This window comes from Pollachius pollachius, assembly GCF_949987615.1.
Source record: "Pollachius pollachius genome assembly, chromosome: 17".
In the NCBI taxonomy this organism is placed as follows: Eukaryota; Metazoa; Chordata; class Actinopteri; order Gadiformes; family Gadidae; genus Pollachius; species Pollachius pollachius.
In genome coordinates, this window is record NC_136950.1 from 10,280,181 (window position 1) to 10,305,039 (window position 24,859).

The following is a 24,859-nucleotide window of genomic DNA, read 5'->3' on the forward strand; positions in this document are numbered from 1 at the left end:
AAGAATAGCCTTAGCCATAGCTCATGCTCAGTGGCAGCACTGGGTTGAGGCACAGACACACACACACACACAGACACAGAAACACACACACACACAAGCACACACACACACACACACACACACACACACACACACACACAGAGTCGGACTCACACACAGTAACACACACAAACACACACACACGCACAGACTCTCACACACACTCACACACATGCACGGACTCTCACACACACACACACACACACACACACAGATGCACCGAAGACATCTTGAAAACTAGTGTTTCCACTTGAAAGCAAATGGTTGCAAGCTCGCCAGATGCAAGTAATGGCAATGCAATTACGAGTAATCACAGAATATCTTACATTTATTTGGAAGGTCATATAATCGACAGTACACATGCGTCCTCCGAGAGTCATCCCATTTTAATTATATATTAATTCATAACGATGTCAAGTAATGACTTATTAAGTTACTACCATGTTAAGGGATTATGTCTGAAATGAATCCCCTGTTAATTATGTATTAAGTTATAACCATGTCAAGTCATAATTTATTAAACTACTACCATATTAAGCAATTATGTATGAAGTTATCCCCTGTAAATTATGTAATCATTTATAAAGTCGCAATGTTTAAGATTGATCCCCTCCAAATGAGTAGACAGGAGACTTTCAGAATAAAGGAATGGCTTAACAGTGTTATGTCGACTCTGACTGGCTGTCATGTGATCTAGCGTAGCTTGGCTGGCTGGCGAAAGTGGGAGGGGTTTTGCATTATCGAGAATGACGGCCGGCCAGCGTTCATTATTTGTACAATATAGCAGTTACAGGAGGTGAATTTATCAATAACATTATTTAAACACCTATCGATCAGCATTGACTACTATTATGCCAGGTCATTTTAAGCCACGAGCTAGTTGAAATGTTACACATTGTGACTTTAAGTTATTCCAATGTGAGGTAAATGTGTATGAAGTTATCATCATGTTAGGTAATTATGTAATAATTTATTAACATGTTAAGTATTTATGCATTACTTTATTATCATGTTAGCTAATTATGCATTCTTCTCTGTACTTAATGAAATCCATGATAGCAACGATAGCACTGATCATCAGACTGAACCAGCTCTGTCTGCATCCCTCATTTAGAGGAGTGTGCAAAATGCTGTGCTCTAGACAGCAGGGGGCGCTCACTGTTCCCCTCCCCCTCTATCGCTCTCTGTAATGCGTTGTTAGCTTGATACATCCTGATGCAAACATGCAGCTTCATGGCGTTTGTCCAAGATATTCAGAAAGTATTCTGTCAGTTGCCCTATACCCAGACAGCACTGCACACACACACACACGCACAGACACACACACACACACGCACGCACGCACGCACGCACGCACGCACGCACGCACGCACGCACGCACGCGCGCGCACACACACATATACACACACACACACACACACAAATAACCTCCAAGATTTATTTTGGGGTTCATCATTTGCACTCTTTGGTTACCATCCTCTCCAGCCGATGACATGTTGATGGCTTGTGTATCTTTGCTGCCGTGAAACGCTGGTGAGCCCAGCTGGGGTCGTGTTGGCAGATCTCTGGCCATTCATGAGGACGCCGCCGACGCCGTCCATGACTGCAGTGACTGTGGCTTCCCAGCAGGACAGAAAACTGACACACAAGGACACAGACACACACCGACACAGAAACACACATGCATAGACAGACACACACACACACAGACACACACACACAGACACACACACAGACACACACACACACATACACACACACACACACACAGACACACACACACACACAGACACACACACACAGACACACACACATACACACACACACACACACAGACACACACCGACACAGAAACAATAACACATAGACACACACACACACACAGACACACACACACATACACACATACGCACACACACACAGACACACACATACGCACACACACACACACATACATACAAACACACATTTTGGATACACATCATGTTGACTCGATAATATTCACTTTCTTCTTGAATCTTTGAAAATATTTGATGAATGAATTCTGATCATTTAGCAATCATGTGACAAAGTATTATTCTTTTTTTTTTTTACAAAATTGAAGCGGCTTGCAATGGCAGTCAAGTGAAAATATGTTCCCTTTGTGAATCGAGCATCCATAACCCTCAGAACCAGCCCCACTGCTCGCCTCTCGAGGTTGCGCAACTCTCCGGCATTAGCTTTTGGCAGCACCGGACCCCCCCCCTATCTATTCCTACGAAACCCCCCACTTGCCTCGTCCTCTGTGTTCCTGCGCTCAACGCTAAGTCAGTCTAAAATAGCAACAGGTTGGATCGAGAGTCGACAGGGAGAGTGGCTAGCGTTAGCAGCTGCACACCGCTAGAGTCCTAGAAGTTGTAGCGCCGGGCCAAAACAAACCACAACAGCAGGGGGGGGGGGGGCGAGGAGGAAGGGGTCTTGCTCGCTCCGCTTCCTTGGCCGTCTCCCACCAAATTTTCAAGACATGCTTAGTGTTTTGTATTGGCTCCATACTATCTTCAAGGTAAGAGACCTCAGTTTGTTTAAAGAAGGAAAATGCTTTCCTTCTTTCCCCATATACTCTTCCTCTCTTATCTCCCCCTGTGGTCATCTAATCCCCTTTTCTCTTTAATGTCAACCTGTTTTTTTACTTACAAGCTGACTGAACCAGAGTTGGACTTTTTCCCTTAACTTCAAACTTTGGAGCACTCACTGTTCTCCTTGTCTCACCGAATGGCCTGTCCTTTCTATTATGCACTTTGTAGGTGGTACACTTGCTCCGAGTTCTGGCGTGGGATTTCCCAGCTGTTGGTGAAGGGGGCGATCACACCCGGGCTTTGACAAGTTTGAGCTTGTTCCGCGGGATGCTCTATTAATTTGTTTGCGGTGAAGATGTGAATAGAGATATCCTTTCTTTGCTTGCCCCTCTTGTCACCAGAGGGTGTCTCTTTGTTGGAGCCAAGTGGGGCAACGCTTGGATGCTTTTAAAATACTGACAAGACTGGCTGCCTCTGACCATGAGGCCCATGGGGTTGAATCTCATTAATTCTGCAGTCACTGAACGACCGAAGCAGTTTGAAGAGTTGCTGTTGTAGTGTGGAGGAGCACAGGACGCTAGTTCAGCAGTGAGGAATAAGTATTTATTTTAAGACTCTTCTTGAGCGCAAATGATTAGATTTAGCGGAGCATGGTCATGGGAGGACACACTGGAAGCATTAACCAATTGTCTTCAACCAGACAATGGGCGTGCATGATTAGTCTAGGGAAGCTTTCACATCCTGCTCAACCTGAGGGCTATTGGAGAGATTTAGAGGAACATCATCCACGTCAGCGGCAGTATAGTCCCCTCACCTGATAGGTGGGAGGGTGGCGGGTTATTGGATGGATGGATAGATGGATGGATGAACACACCGATAGATGGATCATGGCACATCCCATATTAAGCCAGCATGGAATGCCTCGGAATAATGAGAGCTGATTTACAGCGTGTGGCATGCACCGACCACGGGGCTAAATCTTCAGCACTGGGGTTTGCGGGAGAGATCTGGGTCTGATGGTGAGCGTGTTGAACATGATTCAGGGCCGAGGTATGTGGGCTGAGCGGAGCTGAGCCAAGCGCTGGAATTCAGCATGTGTTCTCCACCCCTCAGCCGAGTCCACAGGGAGCCCGACTATAGTGGTGCGTTTGCTTTCTGGGGGGGGGGGTTGTTTGTTTGTGTGTGTGTGTGTGTGTGTGTGTGTATTTATGTATGTGTGCGTTTGTGTGCGTATCTCTCACCTCTGGGCAGAAACCCACTGTTAGACAGTCTCCATTTTTATTTTCTATATTCTATTATATTCTAATATTCTAATAAAGTATTATTTTCCAATTTGAAGGGAGGTTGGATCCTTTTTTTAGTTCATTTGTTCGTCCTTTTTTGAAAGTGGAAATTATGTTAAAAATGCTATTTATTTTGAGCTGGCGCCACGGCGCTGACCTTGCCCATAGTTAGTTTTTCTTGTGTTAACCGCCATTCCTTGGTATTTATTAAAGATAACAGCGCTTAACGATAGTGCGCACACACCCTTACACACCTTGTGGTTTGCCCGGCTTAACCGCGGTTCTGCTGGGTCGGTCACTTCGCAGCTTGCATTTGGTTAGCTTAAATTCCTCGCTCCTCGGGCACGCTACAATCTGAGACGTTTTATTTTAAGGGTGGGGTTGAACTAGTTCCCGCTATTACCAAATACCTCGTCTGGCGGATGCTTCTGGTGACACGCACTCCCTTTAAAATGCACAAGGATTTTAGAGAGATTTTTTCCATTGATCCGTCCATGCTAGATTGATGGATGGATTTATTTGTTGGTAACATACTAGCACAAAACACAAATATAAAATGACAATATACATTAATAAATATGATTTTTCAGATTCAGTTCAGAATTGTTTGGTAAACGGTGTTCAATGGTTACAATCTTTAGGCTTGTGCGGCATCAGCTTAAGGTACTTTAAGATCCTTACATTAAGAACTCTAACAACACCTGTCTTTGATTAGAAGGGCATACTGGAAGCCTGTGTTGTCTGCTGCAGAAGGATGAAAGCTGTGTCTATTGATCAGGCCCTTACTCGGACACAGAGCGGGCTAATGGACAGCATATGAATTAATGGAAAAAGTATGTGAATCTGTGAAATTTTTGTAGCGGCCCAGAGGTCTTTCACCATTCTCTCGACCCACTCATTGAAAATGATTTAAAAACTTTATTAACTACACATCATAAACAGAGCTGCTCTTCAATTCAGATCAATTTCCAGTACAGTCTGTATAGTAGCTGCAGCCCCACACTGGTGCCTTAAGTAATCTAACACTGCTCTCTGGCCTCCCTTTCACACAGAGGATCAAAGGAAGAGAATGCCTTGACAGATTGCCTTAAATCCACACTGGCTTGGTTGCCAAATTACTCGAAAGAGATTCTGACAGACAAACTACCTCAACGAGTTCAGTACATGCATTAAATGGTATACTGTATATTGGATTAAAATATTCAAATAAACCTTCATATAAATAAAACTCCCCAAGATTGTCAGGTCTTAAACGTAAGCCTTAAGTGTGAGCAGATCTCTCTGCCCTACTGGCGTGTGTCACCACAGTGAATCTGTTGCCACAGCGAGGAGAAACCCATGCTGCCTCTTCATACATTTCTTTGGTCACTTTCTCGCACACTTTGTGTCTTACGGGTGGATTATTAAATATGACTGGGCGGTGAGAGAGAGGTCAGGGGAGCAGGGCTCGCTCAGACCCATGCAGGCGGGCTGTCAGTCGGGCTGCCATGCCAAATAATTGAGTCGCAACGATATGGCTGCTCACACCGTGGAGTAATTAAATCGTTCCTGCGTGGCCCTGGTGGTGGGGCCGATGGTACTGGGACCGTCGGTGGCCCCTGGGGTTCACACGGGGCCTATTGTTCAGCAGGGAGGGATTCATTAAAACATCTATGTGGGCTCCAGAACGTCTGATGGGTGCTGGCAGAGCCTTAATGTTTCTGGTCGGATAGACGATTGGGCTGTTAGACCCCTGGTTGGTTTTTATCACCTGTTGTACTTGATGGATGACCACGCTTGTTTCCCTGGCCTCAGATCAGTAAGATAGACATCTTTGTTTCTGGATTTGGTTCAGAGGAATTATTTAAGCAAGAATGTTGCTCTCGGTTAACGGCCAACATTTATTGTTGCATAGATTTTATTTCGTCAGATATTCCTGTGTGAATGCATTCAGTATATTGCACCGTCTGAATATCATTCAGTATGTTCCAAAGCAACTGTTTCTCCAAACCATTTTGATCTCACATACAGCCAAGTGGTTTGGATTAGAAACTCAGGTACCAACCAGACCATTTTCTGCCTACTAAATGTTTTTTGCTCACATGCAGCAAAACATCACAGCATACATCAAAAAGACCACATTTGTTTTGGAAGCTTTACAGCTGACAAGCTGTGGAGTAGAGGTGTCCTATGGTCAATGGAGCAGGGTGGGAAAAAGAGATTTCCAGTTCCAATAACTAAGAATATTTAAGAGCTATTGCCAGTATGTGGGTAATCTTTTATTTCTCATGGTTGATTGTACCAATCTGTCCCTATAAAACTGCTCTTTGCTTTCGACTTGGACAAGTAAACAAAAAAAGATGTTAAGAGTGTTTTGCAATACTAAGACTATCGTGCGCCTCTGGTGTGTGAAGAGTCACGGCCAACAGGAAATGCCGGCCAAGATAATACAATCCTGTGGGGAATCAAACGCACAGATTTGTCTTTTTCCCACATAAAGTTGTGGCCATTAGTATTCCAGCACCATATCTCTGGGGCTTCCTTTCACACTTCCCTCCTCTTTGTGCTGGGTTACCATGACAGTCTCCCTCGGAGGGAAGACTAGCCCGGTTGTTGTCGTGGGGACGATGCACACCATGGCTCAGTGGCACCACCAGCCTGCCCCTGATTGGTCACTACCTGGAGTCTAGCTAGTTGGCACAACCACAGATATCGGTACTTGAAGCATGACCTTCACATGCAGGTTACTGGCTTAGGCAAGGGAAATTCTGGGGAATTCTTGATTCGTCACTTTGTATATTTTGGGACGAATTGTTTATTTTGAAAACGATTAAGTAGTTATGTCTCTTGCAGATCTGGTTATCTCCTTCTTTTGTCTTGCCACCCCCTGGGAGAGGAGCGATGGGAGTTGCCCCACCATGGGAAATTAGCAGAGATATGTGGTGGTTGAGCCCCAGCTGAGCGGTAGTTGCTGCCGCGGTGGTTTGCTATTTGGTTCTCCAATGTTGCCGTCGAACTGGGCAAACGATTGTATGGTACACAAAGAGCCCAGAAATTCAACCCTGGGATCTCAAACGGCACTGTGAACGATAAAGGGAGTCTGAACCAGCCCTTTCATACAGTAATGATGTTCTGAGTGACTTCCTCAACATTTGTTATTGGCAAAATGATCCTTGCATTTGACAGGGTACTTTCATGCTATTGTTTTTTGTATTATTGCCCAGTTCCCCCGAGGACAATTTTAATGAATTTGCCCCTTCAGCATTGTAACCGGCGAACGAGTGAATGGACGTCATTGTTTGCGAGCGGGGAGCTCTATGGACAGTTTGCACAGGGAAAATGAACTCGGGCAGATACAGCGGCAAATGTTGACCTTTTCAAGAAATCTGCTGCTTTACATTGTCACGTTGACTGACATCACGCTCGCCCCCAGAGACGTCAAGAAAGACCCTCATTGTCTCTCGCTGTCGGGAAAAGTTGAGACCCCGAGCCAACTGTTGCTTTTCCATTATAAAGAAGCGGATTGCTTGGCAATAATTACAGCAACAGTCCACTTCCATTTAGCCCCCTATACTTCCTGTAAACGGAGCCAGAGTTTGTCATTGCACAGAGAAATTGGATGCAGTTGAAATGTTCCATGAGTCCATACTTTCCTTGCCCATAACCTCAGAGGTCTAATTTGAATGTGCCATGTGTCATCTCTGGAGAATTCCTCTTATTGTCGTGATGCGACGCTGACATGACCACAGGATATGGGTTAAATACTCTTATCCATTCCTTTAATCAATCCAGAGCATGACTTGGGCAGCATGCATGGACAAAAGCCCATGTAGCACACAATAGCCCAATAGCACACACACACGGTGTGTGTACGTGTGTGTGTGTGGATGCTCTTTGTCACAAAAACGAACAAGAATATCTTTTGCTATCCAAGTAGCCATTGCCAAGCCACACCAGTCAATGTTAGGGAAGAGACATCGCAGGACAAAGCCTTGTTCATTGCCCAGTCCCAAGCAACCATTCCAATTAAAGCTGGAACATGATTAGGCAGAGAATGACTGGGTTTGTGTCGCTATTGTTTCCACTGTTTCCTGTTTGTCCGGCAGGCATCAGATCAGCAGGTGTGTTGGAGATCAAAGTTATAGCAGGAGTATAACTGACGTCAGTGGCGGTTGAAACTAATTCTTCAAATCAATTCTTCTTTGTGTGGAGTTGAAAGACAGTTTGGTTCAGTGTATTTTACATGACCCCTTTTTTATTGTGTGTTTAACGATTCACCTGTGTCCTAACAGGCCTTTCCATATTTCATTTCAGCATCGCTGATGCTTGGTAAGAAGGGACTTTCCGAATATGAATTAAATTACTACAAGACTCGATCTAGTGCAGTCATTTTGAAAGGCAGCAATAAAGTTTTTGTTGGATCCTGCAGAGGTTTATATAACTTTTTTGATTATCCAGTTATATTATTTAGAAAAATGTAATCTCTGGAAAAAAAATGCATGATGGGGAAAAAACTTGAGATGGATTAAACAATCCATTTGGGGTAGAAAATAGCAAAAATGTTTGTGTGCATTTTTTGTTTTCAGATTGTGAACAAATTGTGTTTGTGCGTGAATGTGTGTGGGGGTCTGTATGTGTTTGTGTATTTGCATACACATGTTTGTGTTTGTGTGTGTGTGTGTGTGTGTGTGTGTGTGTGTGTGTGTGTGTGTGTGTGTGTGTGTGTGTGCGTGTGTCATCCCCCCTTGCCGAGGGCCCACCAGCACCACAGGCCCCCAGAAAGGCCAGGCCTGCTGCGGACATATGTGTGTGTGTGTGAGCGCGGCCTCATGAATAATAGAGTGTAAAGCAAAGGGGAGTGGGCTACTGTAACCCTAGCTGTCCCCTCTGCTCCAGACGCTTCCTGTGTGGGATCAGCCCAGTAAATAAAAAAACAAAGATGAATCAAAAGATCACCGCCACTGGACCCCCCGGTCCGACCAATCAGAACAGATGGGGGTTAAAGACTGAGCGGTACCTTGGTGGATGGGGCTGGGTTGGGGAGGGTCCACAGTTGACCTTTGAGCTCTGGCGAGCCAGATTGTGCCACTGGTCTTGATGGACGGACAGACACACACACGCAGGGTCCGTATCCCCCTACCCTTGAAGTGTGTAGAAAGGACCACTTACTCACAGCGCTTCCCGCCCAGGGGGATCAAATTCTCAAAATCATAACACACACACACACACACACACACACACACACACAGACACACGTACATGCATGCATGCATGCACTTACACACATGAACACACATGCGCAAACACATACACTCTACCACCACCATCACCCCCACCACACAATCTCTTTCCTTTCGTCTCATTGGGTTCAGAATCAAATAAGGGATGGCCTTTGAGAGAGAGAGAGAGAGAGAAAGAGAGAGAGAGAGAGAGAGGGAGAGAGAGAGAGAGAGAGAGAGGGAGAGGGAGAGGGAGAGGGAGAGAGAGAGAGAGACAGAGACAGAGACAGTGAGCGAGAGAGAGAGAGACGGAGAGAGGAAGTGAGAAAAAAAGAAAGAGATAAAGAAGAGCAGCCCACGTTAACCCTCTTCGCCCGCTAAGCCAAGTGTCAGCTACTGCTAGAGGTGAGGGTTGTGTGTGTGTGTGTGTTTGTGTTTGCATATGTGTGTGAATGTTTGTATGGAGTCCTCTTCTGCTGCATGCAGGATATCTTTGTACGTGTAGTAGTCTTAGATATTAAATCAGTGTCGCCCAGGCTACACACATTGTAATCCCTCAACTGGTCATCTACATTGTAATCACTCATATTTATTGCATATTCTCTTTTTGATTTGATGTCGTGGCTACGATTTGAATTATGAGTATAAGTATTGACTATTCATGCTGTTATCTTACTGTGGTTGTGATCACAGTAACTGTATTAACAGATTCTTGCCCGTCTGTATTAACAGATTCTTGCCCGAACAAAAGCCAAATGTGCTCAGAATACTATGGACTATGGATGTGGATAGACTCTGCGGGTTTTTGCCTTTATGTGTAAATGAGACTCATCAATCTTTTTAAGAATTTTTCTATATCGTGTTATGTTTTTGTTTTAAGTTATGAATTGAAATGTCAATTGGCTCCTCCTTCTTGATATTAAATCATATAGAGTATACTAATTCATCAATGTATTTATATAATAATCATATATCATTTGATATCTAATTCAATATAATCATAGACTGCTATATTAATTGAACCTGCATTGATCCTATACTGAAGTATTATTGAGATTTCTGTTTGAGATTTCATGTGTGTGTGTTTGTGTGTGTGTGTGTGTGTGATCAAGGGAGGTTGGATTGGGGGGAGGGATGTCATCTCCGGTAGGGACGGCAACAGCACTGCCCAGACAGGAGCCAACAAAACTGCACAGTCAATGTGTCCGTGGGAGGAGAGAGAGAGAGAGAGAGAGAGAGAGAGAGAGAGAGAGAGAGAGAGAGAGAGAGAGAGAGAGAGAGAGAGAGAGAGAGAGAGAGAGAGAGAGAGAGAGAGAGAGAGAGAGAGAGAGAGAAGGAAGGAGACTGGGTCTTTTGTTCTCACTCACACATATGTGTGTGCTTGTGCATTTGCAAGTACGTAAACACAAAAGCATGTGCGTACTTTCATGTGCATGCAAGGTTGTTTTCTTTAGGGGAGGTGTGTGTGGGGGGGGGGGCATACAGGGTTCCCTTGGGTACAATGGCTGGCGGCCCCCTCGGTGCCCCCCTAGCAGAGAAGTCCCTGGCCATTTCTGAGCTGACTCCTTATGGAACAGAGAGCTGGACACCCACTTACTGTTCCTTCCGATGGAGCCTGTGGGAGGTGTGCCTACGTAAACTCACACAGCACCCCCCCTCACCACCACCCTCCTCCCCTCCTCCCCTCCTCTCCTCCTTCTCACCCCCCCCCCCCCCCACCTCCTCCACCTCCTCCTTCTCCTTCACACTCCCCATGATGACAAGCCGTAGGCACAATGAGCCATTTGGACCGCAAGCCAATGCCCGTACTGTCACCAGAAAGAAAAAGGGACAGGGAGGCTGAGCGAGAGGGAGTGGGAGAGAGAGAGAGAGAGAGAGAGAGAGGGAGAGAGAGAGGGAGTGGGAGAGAGAGAGAGAGAGAGAGAGGGAGAGAGAGGGAGACTGAGGGCCAGAGAGAGAGGAGAGGAAAGAACAGAAAGCAAGCTGATCAAAGAAGAAGGGATTCAACCATCTTACCAGGAAGTTGGCAGGATCTCGGCTCTGTGGTTGGACAGGTATGGCACGTGTGCGTGTGTCTGTGTGTGTGCTTGAGTCTATTGATTGTGCGATAGTAAAGCTGTTGTTTGTATTGGCTTTACGAGTGATAACGTAAACTATGCTTACAGTGCTGTGTGTACGGGGTAGGTTTGTTCTCGTACGTGTGAGTACATGTAAATCGGACGACCAGCGCAGGAGACATGTTGTTTGTCAATGATTTACATTTTCACTGTGATAGTAGACACCATTAGATGTTAGCGTGCTGCTATAACTTGTGACTTAATCCAATGGCCTGTGTCATTACAGACACAACAGAAGCTTTATAGTACAGACTACACCTACTTGGTTAAACTAAACATTACAGTAACTTGGTAGTACTACACACTACTGTATCTTGGTAGTACTACAGTAACTTGGTAGTACTACACAAACTATAATAACTTGATAGTACTACACACAACATTGACTTGGTAGTACTACAGACACTACAGTAACATTGTAGTATTTCAGTCTACAGTAAGTAATCTTGGTAGTACTACTGTAACTTGGTAGTACTACACACACTTTAGTAACTTGGCATTACTACAAACTACAGTAACTTGATAGTACTACACACAAAAGTAACTTGGTAGTACTGCAATAACTTGGTAGTACTGCACACTCCAGTAACTTGGTAGTACTACACACTCCAGTAACTTGGTAGTACTACAGACATCAGTGGCCTAATCAGCTGTGTCATTATGTAGAGCCAACAATGTGCCACGTTTGTTTACAGCCATCTTGTGCAGAAACTTTTGAGTGAAAGAAAGCATTGGTTTAGAGTGAAAGAGAGAGAACGAGAGAGAGAGATAGAAAGATAGAGAGATGGAGAGAGTAACAGACTGTGAGAGAGCGAGCATAAGGAGATGCTGATAGGATCTGTGCTTGTATTGTACAGTGCTGACCTTACAGATTGAGAACCGGCTGTGATTGCCAGTTTCATCCGTTTTTCATTGTTTGTGTCTGTGTGTGTGTGTCTGTGTAATTGCACATGTGTGAGCGAGTGAGTGGCCAAGCCAAAATGTGACTTTGTGTGTGTGTGTGTGTGTGTGTGTGTGCTCTGATGGGGCTGTCACTGCCGTAATCTATGCAATATACGTGGATATATATCCTGGATTCACACCAAACTGTGTCCTACCTGTGACTCTGAGCGGATTCAGGTGCAGTTAAACAGAAGGAAACAACAGCTCCCGCTAACCATATGCAAACATTTGTTTTGCAAATGAGTGTTTTTCAGCTCGCCTGTGTGTTTTTGTGTCTGTGGGTTTGTGGCATGTGTGTGTCAGAGGAGGAATAGGTGGTTTAGAAGCGTGCCGTGCGTGAGGACGTGGCATCATCAGCCCGGTTGGTTTTTAGGTTGTCGGCGCTCAGAGCCTCTCCGCTGAAGCTCAGCAGTCTGGATCTGCTGGCTCTACAGGGGCCATCTTTTTGGCGCACTGTGGTCCCATGGAGGATATCCGTTTAAAAAGAATAATCTATCAGTCTGTGTTTGGCCCACGATATGGCCATGTTCACTGTAATGCGTAGTTACAGCGATGAGCAAGGGTGCCTTGGAGACACAAACAAGAGCAAATATGGAAACAGGATGACAGATTAGGCAAGGTCCTTTCTTCCTCGTTCCACGATTTCAGATCCACTCGGATTAGGCCTTTGATACAAATACGAAGGAAGGAAGAGTTATCACAATTTATTAAACCATTTTGTTGAATCCTTGATTCTGATTGGTCAATGAGGGCCATCAGAGGTCTGTTTTTACTGTTTAACAGACCGCTGCTATGGAAGCTATTTCCAACTGTAGAATCAAACAGAATTTTTTAGAAGTAATCGAATCATAATTTGTACGATTTTAAGGGGACATCACCATGGTTGCTTATTTTTTAGGTTCTGTGGTAGTAAGGCTGATCTCTGCCGCCAGATAAACCTGATTCCTACACTTCTTAGACCGGATTGCTGAAAGTACAGTACTTAGAAATATTGCTAAATTCCCGAGATCCGTTCATCTTAAAACTGGCAGGACCTGTTTGTGTCATGTAAAACGTTCTTTCTTGTACTTGTGTGTGTGTGTGTGTGCGTGCGTGCGTGCGTGCGTGCGTGCGTGTCTGTGTGTGTCTGTTTGTGTGTGTCTGTTTGTGTGTGTGTGTGTGTGTGTGTGTGTGTGTGTGTGTGTGTGTGTGTGTGTGTGTGTGTGTGTGTTCTAGTCTTTTCCCCAACTCCCATGACTCATTGGCTGATGAATTTCACACCTTGCAGCCTCTGGGTAGCCATGGTAGCATGGCCCAGCCAGACCACAAACACAGATGAACACATGCGTGCAGTGACCTTGCAATCTTTAAATACCGTCGGCATAATCCCTTGTGTCTGTGGAGAATCTATTGTTGTGTTTTGTGTCTAAACAGTGTAATCTTGAATCTTGTATCTTTGTGTGTGTATGTGTGTGTGTGTGTGTGTGTGTCTATGTCTGTCTGAAAGAAAAAAGAAAACAAAAATAGGAAAAAAACTCACATCTACAGTTGTGTGTGTGACCTCCAAAATAATGTCAGTCCTTTAATCATCCTAAATTGGGATTCCACACACTAACAAACAAGTTGTCTCCATAACAACTTGGGCAACAGCCCTGCACCAATACCTGTCATGTTACATGTTGTAATGTTACCTGTTATGAATTGCCCTTGGCTGATTTCTCGATTTCTCAACTAGTTTGTGGTGGTTGTGAGTGGTTGTTCTTTAATGACTTTGCAATGTGTCTTTCCTGTTAAACTGTAAGCGTTTCAGAAGCAGGACATCTGAATATGTTGGCGTAAGCTGTGTGGTTGGAACACACAGCCAACACCAATACATTATATCACATTATATGACATTACAGAGCTCATGATGCATTATGTAACAAATATAATGATTACATAATCACATGCATACAGAAAGCAGACTGGGTCTTACCGGCTTCCTCAAGTAACCCTTGCCTACTGCACAGGGCAGGAACAGGCAACACACATGGAGTAGGAATGAGTAGTTGTGTAAATGTTTTTAAAGAGTTGGGGGGTGGCAGAGAGCGTGGAGGGTCTTCATGAGGTACAGTGGGGGTCAAGGTGTCACCTGAAGGGATGGGTCTGGTTCGGCCTAGTCTCACAAATCCAACTTTAGATAAATATCAAGTCTGATTGCAGAAAAGCTCAAAACTTAGTTTTAATCAATCGTATGGCCGGAAGCGGGGATCTGTAAGTGCGTAATTGGTCATTAACATCAAACATAAACTTGGCCAGCAGTTGTAAACAGTAAAAAAGTGTCTGTAAACGTTTCAGAATCAGGACATCTGATTCCCAGATTAGGTTCGGCCACACTGAAAGAAGGGAAGAAGCTTGTTCCGTTGGTGTTGACAGGGAGAAGAGTCCTCGTATTGATGGTGTTGCTAGGCAACGTAGCAGGGTGGAGGAGTGGAGCAAGTGATTCAATGTGGAAATATTAATACAGCGACGTATCACGCAATGTCCTCAGGAGATATCTATAGTTCTGATTGCATGCAGATAAAATAAAGCAATGGATACAGTATTCTCATACGATAATACTCAGATTAATAATGTCATGCAACCTGGTGGATTTGAACCTGAGACCAGGGCAGCTTGAGGATCGTGACTCTCAGGTGTCTTGGTACAGGCCTACTCCCCTACTCCTCCGCTGTAATGTGGTACTCCAGACACATGGGGACACAACACAGTTGTAATAGGTGTTCACTCGACTGCTTATGGTGAACATGGAAAGGTTTCCAAGCTAAAAAAATACTTGCAGTTCTTCACTACTGTGTGGGAATATCCCTCAAGGTTTTTTTCACGTCACAATTAATCCTAATTAAGATGTGCAAAGTTAATTAAGACGCCGCGTGACTGGAAAGTTGCTGGTTGAATCCCTGGCTCCTTCTTACTCAGTGTTGAGGTGTCCCTGGGCAAGAAACCTAACCCTAACTGCTCCCAACAAACTCGCTGTTGCATTGCATGGTGGACATGGCCGTCGGTATGTGAATGGGTGAATTTCATGCATAAGTTGCAAAGTGCCTTGAGTGGCCACCTGTAAGATATAGATAGAGATAAATAAAAGATATACACATGCAGTCCATTTAGACTGTTTAAATAACCACAATAGCACATTGTGGTTCAATTTAACACTGTCAAAACAAAGTGGTTCAACAGCTGCTGTGGTCTACTTACTGGTTTAACTAGTAAGGCACTGTGAAATCTATTTATAGTCCACACATTAGGTTTAACTGGCAAGTATAAATGATGGGCTACCTTCACCCCCTGTTCACCTTATTTGGTAGCATTTTTTCTCCAGGAAACCAAAACCATAACAAAGTCTTCTTCAATGCTTAGAACGGCCCATTCCAGTCTGTTTCATTCTAAATAGTTACACATTTGGGCATTAAGGAGACAAACAAACGGTCTGCCCTTCATGAGCGCGAGCCACAGTCATCAAGGTCCACAAAATGGAAAATTCTGTCTGTTGTTTAATGACTCAGGTTTCTGACCGGAGCGCCTGTCAGTTGTACTCAAAGGCCTGCAGGGGGCGCTGGCCACACAAGTATATGACACTCAAGTATTGCTGGAGTACAATTGAATACTATTATCTTATAGTCCACTCAAAGAATGTCTTCATACCTCCCTGCCTAGTGTATTTACTTAAAACATTTAGTAAGACATACATTATAATGAAAAGTAATCATTACAAAACGTGTGTGATAACCTTTAATTACTTTTCATTTGTCTTCAAATTGTACTTTACAAGCCCTATGGCAGTTCCAGTGAGAAAATACCTGAATTGGAGTATAAATATATTTAATTCATATCGCAATATCAGCATGTGGCAATGTTTTTTGCAGACCCCCAACGCTACAGAAGCTCAACATTTCTCACCCTCCCCCCCCCCCCCCCCCCCCCCCCCCCCCCCCCCCCCCCCCCCCCCCCCCCCCCCCATCGATGCTGTGGGTGGTCTGCCTCCATATGGTGGTCCACGGTGTGAAGTAGGATATCATGTCTGTTCTTGATCCATCCCATTTACAGAAAACAGTAGCACAGACCATCTGTCCTCATCCATTAAGGGGCTCTTCCTTCTCACCAGCCGGCCTGTGGCTGCAGTGCTAAGCCTTTAATCTCCCCTAAGGCACTCAACCTTGATAGGCTAGCTAGAAAACAACCTGTGGACACCCAATGAACGGAGTCTTCACCAGGGTCCGGCCCCAAAAGGTTTCCTCTAATCGAACGGTCTCCTCCTCACACACCGTGAGATGTGGTTGGGGGGCTGAGCCTGTGACTATGATAAATCCTTGTCTTCTTAAGATGATGTTCTATTTCTATGGTGTAGAGAGGGCAACCCACTCAGACAAAATGGCTCAAGTGAGACGTCCCATATTGTCAGCAATGTCTTACGAGAAGAGGTAACCTTTGTATTCAAAGACAACCATGTTCTGATACCTTGCCTAGGATGTGTGTGTAAGTAGACGTTAGAACCAGGAAAACCAGAACGGAAAACCGGATAATTCGTAAACTTGGACTTCTCTTCAGATGTGTTCATTGAATGAAAGGCCACCTGCTCATCGAAATGACCTACGTTCTTTATCTGTTCCTTCTATGAAGTCGTGGGATGACAATGGGGAGGTTGATTGGGGCTCATCTTGCAGTATTTGAGTGTGTACGTTTGTGTGTGCTCGTGTGCGTGCGTATGTGTGTTTGCCTGTGTGTGTGCGACCAAAATCCAGATCGAAGTACTTACATGATCTAAGGAGAATTAACCCTTTTGTCATCAGTCAGCCAGTGTCATGATCATTTAGGCCAATAGTTTTTTAACATTTTTTAAAACCAAACACAGCAAAAATATTGTGCAACCTTTTAATAATTGCAAATGATTGATATTTGCCACATACACACTTTAGACGCATGTGTCGGGAATAGAACCACGTGTTGATTCTGAACCAAAGCGTATCTCTGCGCTAGGAAGGCCTGTCCTGTTGTCGTGCTCACATGGCTAACAGAAGCTCTTTATTTAAAGCAGGGCTACTTAAAGAGAGAGAGAGAGAGAGAGAGAGAGAGAGAGAGAGAGAGAGAGAGAGAGAGAGAGAGAGAGAGAGAGAGAGAGAGAGAGAGAGAGAGAGAGAGAGAGAGAGAGAGAGAGAGAGAGAGAGAGAGAGAGAGAGAGAGGCAGGCAAGCACTGTGTACCTGTCTCTCATTAAGGCCACATTAAGACCTAGCTTGACCGGGAGCTCTCTCTCTCCCTCAGTGGGACAATGCTTGTCTTTCTTGGAGGTTCTGTGTCAACAAAATGAATAGTGGCGGCTTCCGACCTGTTACCCAGAAGACACTGATACTAATGCGGGTCTCCCTGGATTAGCCCGGTCCCCCAGGAAGCATGGAGTCCAGGCAGAAGAGAAGTGGAGGGGCTCATCCACGAGGCAGGAGTTAGGGGCCAATGTTGAGTAGCTGTGTCGTGCCATGGCATAATATAGCCGGAGTAAGAAGGAGAATATGTGTATCTGCATGCTATCATGGGAGGAGTGTTAAGTTGGGTCGCAGCTCGTGTCTGTGTGCTGGTGGTGGATACAAGTCATGTGCTGAGGCTCTGGAGAGTAAGTAGAGCTTTTCTTCAAGTGGTTGTATTTAGTGAGATGTATTTATCTGGTCCGAGTGGATGGATCCTGACATCTTGAATCTTAAATGCAGTTTAAGTTGCATAGTTTTTTCTCCCAACTAGCTACACCAAGAGCATGACCACAAAGTGTATGTGTGTGTGTGTTTGTGTTTGTGTGTGTGTGTGTGTGTGTTTGTGTGTGTATGTGTGTGTCTGTGTGTGTGTGTTTGTGTCTCTGTGCGTGCGTATGGGTGCGTGCCTTGCTTCCTAATGTTAATTTTTGTACAACATTTTTAAAGTTCCTTAAGTTCCTATATTATAATACTGACTATTATTCCTATCATTAAACAGTGTTGTTTGAGCTCGAAAACATAGATAGATAGGATTGATAAAGTACAGAGTAGAGTAGAGTACACAGTACAACAACCAGATTGATAGAGAAGTCATGGTTGGCGCTGACTCCCAACACAGTGTTTCTGTTTCAATTAGTGCCATTCTTCAAGTCATGAAATCTGACTTTGTATCGGATCACCTTTATCAGACTTGATCAGTATTAGGCTAATCCCCTTAAGACACACACACACACACACAGACACACACACACACACACACACACACACATGCACACACACGCACACCCCCCAACGAATACACACACAGACACACACTTTATGTCCTTTGATTGACTTTAATCTCACTCCCCCCCACCCTCTTGTCCTTGTCCCTCACCCACAGACTCAGGAAGCCCTTGAAGACTCCCGCCACAGCGTAGACGGCCTGGGCCCGGGAGGAGTAGGGCCCCCCTCCGCCGCGGACCCCCTCGGAGGGCACTCGGGGACCACCCACCGCCCCGCCGCGCCCTCATGGCCGGCCCGCGGGCCTTCGGACCTGCGCCCAGACGGGAAGGACGGCCCGGGGACGCTCCCGGGAGCGGAGGATCGCTGCTCCAACGCCGGACCTAGCCGGGCCCGCCAGAGGGAGTCAGTCCACGCCGCCAGGCAGGACCAGCAGGAGGCCGCCGGCACCCACCCGCGTCCCACCGGCTGCTGCAGGAGGAGAAGCCCCGAGCTCGACTCTGTGGACCTTTGTAAACAGCAGCAGCAGCAGCAGCGCGGCCTTAAAGAATGTAGCACAGTGCCACCGGAGCTCCATCCAGAGACACAGAGGACGGACTGCGGCCACGGCCGGCCCGGGTCACAGAGCCTCTGCAGGGTCACACAGACCCTGCTGGGCAGCTCAGAGGTGCGCGTGTCACATGGACATAGCCCCTACTGCACAGACAGCGCGACAGAGAGTGCCACAGACAGCGCCACAGACAGAACCGTAGGCACCGCGGAGGTAAATGCCACGTCCCCAGGTCTGATCGCTGAGCCCCCCTTTCCCACGCAGAGTAGAGAACGCCCACAATGCACCAGGACACAGTATGTAGGGCGCCCAGATACCTGCGCCATACAGATAAACGAGACAGAGGAAGGGGTCATTGGGACGTTCGAGAACGCCGGGTTGCTACCAACTCATGAAAGCACAGATGTAGAAACACAGGCCCTATGTGAGTGGGATGTTGAACGAGGAAGCATTGAACCGGTCGGCTCTAATTATGTGGATAATTTTGCTGATCCACACATAGGCAACAGGGAGTGTACAGACAGCCACGACCTGTGCAAACAGGAGTGTGGTACAGAATATGTAGTTACAATAGATGAAAGCGGTGCAGACATAGATAGCATAGAAGTGTTTGAGGTAGAACAACACAATTTGTCTGAGAGTATTGGGACAGAAAGTGTACCAATTCACAAAAGAGAGAGTAACTGTACAGGCAGTTTAACTGATGAAGATTTGACTGACCTCCTGAACTCAACAGGGGCACACAGCTATCACCACACACCTGGTGACACGGAACATATAAACTGGTCTGGTAGCACGTCTACAGAGGTAACGAAAGCCCAGGGTACAACAGAATCCCCCATACCACAAAATACAAACAAAGCAATTCTAGACACACAAGCACAAATTGTTTCCTCATCAGACAAATTGGACAGTTGTTTTTCTAGCCCAAAAGAGGAGAGCCCAAGTGCCCTATTGGATTCAACCCCTCAGTTCTCTCTTTGTACGGATGCGACACACAGCTGTGTGGTTGACCTCGAAACAGAGGTAAATAAAGCATCAGCGACGGTCAATGAAATCGGCTCCTCCATCACCTTCTTGGCTGAGGCTGAGTCCCTTTTCTCTTTCGTCGGTGGTGCACCAGACTTAGCCGAGTCCGTTCCCCGGGCTCCTCAGAGAGCTGCCCCTGGGTCCACCCCCGGTCACGACACCCGGCAGCGCAGGGAGAAGCGACCCGGACGCCGACGCCGCCGCCCCCGGGGCTCGAAGGCGTCGCCCTTGCAAGCCCTGGATCAAACCCAGTGTTTGACTCCCGATAGCCTGGAGAAGGAGACCGCCGTGTGGGATCAGCCCATCTCCCTGGAGCTGTTTGAGGAGGTCCAGGAATGCTCTGAGCTACCAGGGCCTGGCTCAGATCAGACACCCCCTGACAGAGGTGGAGCATGTTGGGAAGTTCTGCCGCCTCTCATAGGTAAGGTTGTAGTTTCCCCAGAGTGTGATGTGCTAGTGGCAGAATCAGCCTTCCCTCTCCCTTTACAACACAACAGGGTAGGGGAGGAGAGCACGGAGGCTGCAGGGAGTTATGTTTGTTTTGACCAGAGAGGATTTCTAGGACTAGAAAACCCCTCACTGTCCAATACTGACACTGAGTGTGGGAGCATCGAAGTTGACGTCAACTCTAGAGAATGTTTCGGTCACCTAGATGCCCTTTCTACTGTGGTTTGGGAGGTCGAGGAAAGTCCTGCAGAACCATCAGTCTTAAAGCCTGATTCGTATCACTGCAGGGAACACCCAGATCCGGGTCAATGGCCGGTTCCCCTGTCCAATAGAGAAAGAATTTGCAGTTTAAATGAGCAGGGTGTAAAACTGCTGGAGAGCCCAAACGGTCCCACAGTCCCCTGGAACACGCCGGCCTCCCTCCCTGCGGTCTCCGACTCCAACAACAACACCAAGGCCAGAGCTGGAGGAGCAGACGAAACGGAGAGCACAGGCTGGTCCTCCAACGGACCACAGAGTAGCTCCGAAACCACTGAGAACACAGTTTGCGAAAGAGACGAGGCCTCAACAACAACCCCGACCGCTGACCTTTCGGAGTGCTCAGAGAAGCCCCAAGAGGTTTCTGATGCGTTGCCCTCCCCGGTGTGCTGCGACCGCTACTGGAGCAGCGAGGACTCGGCTGTGTCCGGTCTGGGGGAGGACCTGGAGGGTCTAAATCAGGAGGAGGACCTGGAAGAACATCAGAACGAGGAGAAACTCAATTACATCTCTGATCAGATAGACGGTGGGTGCAGGGATGTTGGGGAATGGTTAGGCTCAGTCACAGAGAGTGCCAGAGACCTTGAACCTTTAGTGCCACAGTTGGAGCCAGCACTGCTAATGGACAAAGGATGCAATGAGGAGCTGAATAATTGCAGCAGCAGGCCACCTGACTACACAGAGTCCTTTGAGGATTACCTTCTGGCAGAGGAGCACAGAGAGCCACAGGAGAACGGATCCAAATGTCCACAGCAGGCGGGTCAAATTTCCAAAGACCCATACCCATGCCTGGACATTGCTACAATCAAAAGCTTAGATCCCATTCTGGAGGCATACCGTCAGGACAGATCAGTGGCATCCGAGGATGATTCACAAGTGAAAGCACAAAAAGTGGACGACATGGGGCCAGTAGAAGAAGAGGGGAGTTTAAATGTCTCATCTGGGAACCTGACACCATCTATTCCCGAAAGTTCATACGGCCAGCATGAGCCTGAAGAACAGCCCTCAACCACCACTGAGATGAAGGCCCAGAGTCACGCCCCAGTGGCTGAGATGGACGACCTCACCACCGCTCCTCTTCTGAGGCCCGGCGGAGAGAAGCTCTGCAGACCCATGACCATGACCTGTGACCCCATGTCCTACGGTGCAGAAAGCACTATAAATGAGGAGGACAAAACGAGTAAGAAGGGCAAAACAAAGGGCAACCCGACAGCCAACAAGGCTTCTAAGTTCTCCGTCTTTGCCAAGATGCCCTCATTTCGTAAAGCCAAGAGCGTGAAGGGATCCAAGGCAGAGGAGCCTTCCAGAGAGTCCCCTGAAAGAGGAGAAGATTTGGCTCCTTCCAGGACCCCTGAGACCGAGCAGTGTGTCCATGAGGACAACTCAGACGAAGAGGCCCCCGTCAAGGGAAGCAGCAACGTTGACCAGACGCCGGTAACGCAAACCTGTCCTTTGAGACAGGGCGAGGCAGAAGAAGACAGCTACGGCTTCTTCCCCCCTACACCCAGGACACGCCACGTCCAGCAGCTCTCCAGCAACGGGGCTCCGAGCGAGGCCATCGGAGGCCCCCAGGACCCCGACGGGCCCCACCTCCAGCAGGGGCAGGCGGCCGACGGCCAGGCCTACAAGAGGAGCAAGAGCAACGATAGCCTCAACAGCAACATCCGCATGCGCTTCGCCCAAGCCCACAAGTCCCTCTCCAGCCTTTTCGAGTCCCGCTCTATGGACAAGGAGAACGAGGAGCACCTCAACTCGGCCAACGAGGGCGATTTGGGTCGAGCCAGACAATCCTGGAGAAGGCTAAAGAGGGCCAAAGAGGCAGAGCTGCTGAGAAGGGCTCTCTCGGTGCCCGAAGGGGACACCAGCAGGACTGGGAGTGGGGAGAACCTTGAAGACCCGTCCGTTCAGGACAAGGTGAGCATCCCTGGTTCACCTGCCTCACTCAGGGCCCTCCGCCACACCGATCCCCTCTGCAAGAGGGGGGTCCCACAGGGGGACACGACAGATATCCCCCACGGGTGCAAGTCCGAGGGCCAGAGAAGGAAATGCGCAGCAAACGGCTTGCCAATCACATCGCCCTCGTCCTCAGACGACTCGGAGGCCACACCGATAAACGGACCCCACTCACCTATCCACCCGTCGTCTCAGGTCAGCCTGTCCCACCAACACCACCCTCATACCGGAGTCCCATCGTCCCCACCGGCCGGGGACGGCCTGACAGAGGGCCCTCTGCGACCCATGAGCCCTAAGCCCAACAGCCCGAGGCCGGCTGCCCAGCGGAGGGTGTTCCGTTACCCGCACTCGGCCAAAGCCAGCGTCCTCTCCTCGGTTCGTCTGGGCCAGTCAATCAGTGTGGACGGCCTCTCAGACCCTCCGGAGAGGCCCAGGACCCTCAAGCCCGCCGCCGGCCCCCTGGGCCTCTCCCTCAGCCCTCTGGAGGGTCCTGAGGGCAGCATAGACAATCAGTCCCTCACCAGCCTCCATACCATAGGCTCCATCAATGAAATGGAGGTAAGAAGGAGTTTACTTTGCCTCCCCATACAATGCAAATTGATAACAGATTTGCAATTGATGTTATATTTGTAACACGCCTTGCAGTGTATGTTGTGTTTTCTAAAGCTTTGCTGTGATCACGCACAACTGGTAAACATCAAAATAATCCAAATTATACGGTAACAGAAACAACGACAAACCGAGATCCAAAGCCTGCGTTGTAAGTCATCTGATTGGGACTGGAGGAGAGGCAGTGCGCTGTCTGTCACCATTAGCTTTACTGCTCTCTGTGGGCACGAAGGTTTCGGGCCCTCTGTGATTGAAAGCCCTGTCTGTCTTTTAGTCTCCGGAGTGACATCATAAATCAGTGCAAGAGACAAAAAAGTGCTGAACCAGGAGAGCGATAGGATGCCATGCTGCCGGTTAAAGTGTTGTTTACACCCCCCATTTAGAGCAGCTTCCATAAAAAAAGTCGTCCATCTGTAGTCTGCCCTGCCTGCCTTGGCTTTGTGTGTGTGTGTGTGTGAGTGTGTGAGTGTGTGCGTGTGTGTGTGTGTGTGTGTGTGTGTTTGTACGTGTTCTAGCATGGTATATAAGTGTGTGTGTGTGTGTGTGTTCATGTCTAACAGCTATTGTTGGTGTGCATGTACGTGCACGCCAATCGGTGCGCGTGGGCATGAGTTTAAGGCCGCCTGTATAATCCAGACGTGTCAGGGAGTTGCGGGGAGAGAGGGAGTCTTTCATTCCGGGGCCGGCTCTGTGGGAGACATGATAATGAGGAGGAGGAGAGGCAACAGGGAAAAAGCCTGGGTCAACGCTCCCTCTGTCCTCCGCCAGGACCCAACTGCGTCTCTACAGGTCGTGTCTTCCCAAGTGTCCATAGTACAACCTTCCCAGCCAGTTCCCTAGAGGGCCGGTCACGTTCTATTTGTAGCCAGAAGGGGATGTAACTGGACAGCTAGCCCCCCCTAGTGGCGGCTCAGAGGAACCGTCAGGGTTACCCAACACGCCTTCTGCAGTTATTTGATATGCATAGCACGTGCGATGACATGTCTAGTAATCAATGCTAACCTCCCGTGGATGCACAGAGAGACATTTAGGTTTGACATTTAGGCCAGACGCACCAGAGACACGATATCAGCTGTATCACCTCCACCCAATAGCTTTGCAGCGCTTACTGGTTGACTTAACTGTTGTCCACAGGTAAACTACTACCAAAGTCTACTTATAAACCCACTGCATTTAATCCGTCTAACCCATTAACTGTGCACTCACAAGGAACCCCAAACGCCCAGCCGCCTCCCCGCCATGGCGCGGCAGCGCAGGCTCCCGGAGACCCGGGAACAAGTGGAGGCCGTGGCTCCGGCCCCCAGGGTGCCCGGGGCCGGGCTCCGGCCTGTCCCAGATAGGGTCAGCATCGCGCTCGGGCCGCTTCCGGACTCTCTCGGGACGGGCCCGGACAGGCTCGGGGCCGCACTCCGGCTTGGCCCCGGACCGGGGCCCGACAGGGCGCGGCCGGACCCCCGGCACCGCCGCTGCCTGGACGACCTCTGGATGGAGGAGGAGAAGTGGTACAAGCGCAAGCGGGCCCGGGCAGCGCGGGGGAGTCTAGGCCAGCTGGACCACGTGCTGAACCCCCAAGGCCAGGACAGAGTAAGACCCCCCGATGAAGACACACAGCTAAGACCAAGCACCGAAAAAAACAATGCACTGCTCTGGAGGCCATCGCCCAATAGCTCCTCACTT

At 47.8% G+C, this 24,859-nt stretch overlaps 1 protein-coding gene across 3 annotated transcripts in view; it reads left to right on the top strand.

Moving 5' to 3' along the window:
• The window catches only part of arhgef4 (Rho guanine nucleotide exchange factor (GEF) 4), an 87,897-nt gene that overhangs the window by 15,438 nt on the left and 47,600 nt on the right, over window positions 1–24,859 (top strand). For 2 of the 3 annotated variants that reach the window (XM_079754809.1, XM_079754810.1), the window contains exons 3-4: window positions 18,497–23,131; window positions 24,392–24,766. In XM_079754809.1, coding sequence (XP_079610935.1) covers window positions 18,497–23,131; window positions 24,392–24,766 — 5,010 coding nt within the window. Of the gene's footprint in view, window positions 1–11,016; window positions 11,130–18,496; window positions 23,132–24,391; window positions 24,767–24,859 lie in introns of those variants that run through there. The other variant, XM_079754811.1, reaches the window with a different exon arrangement.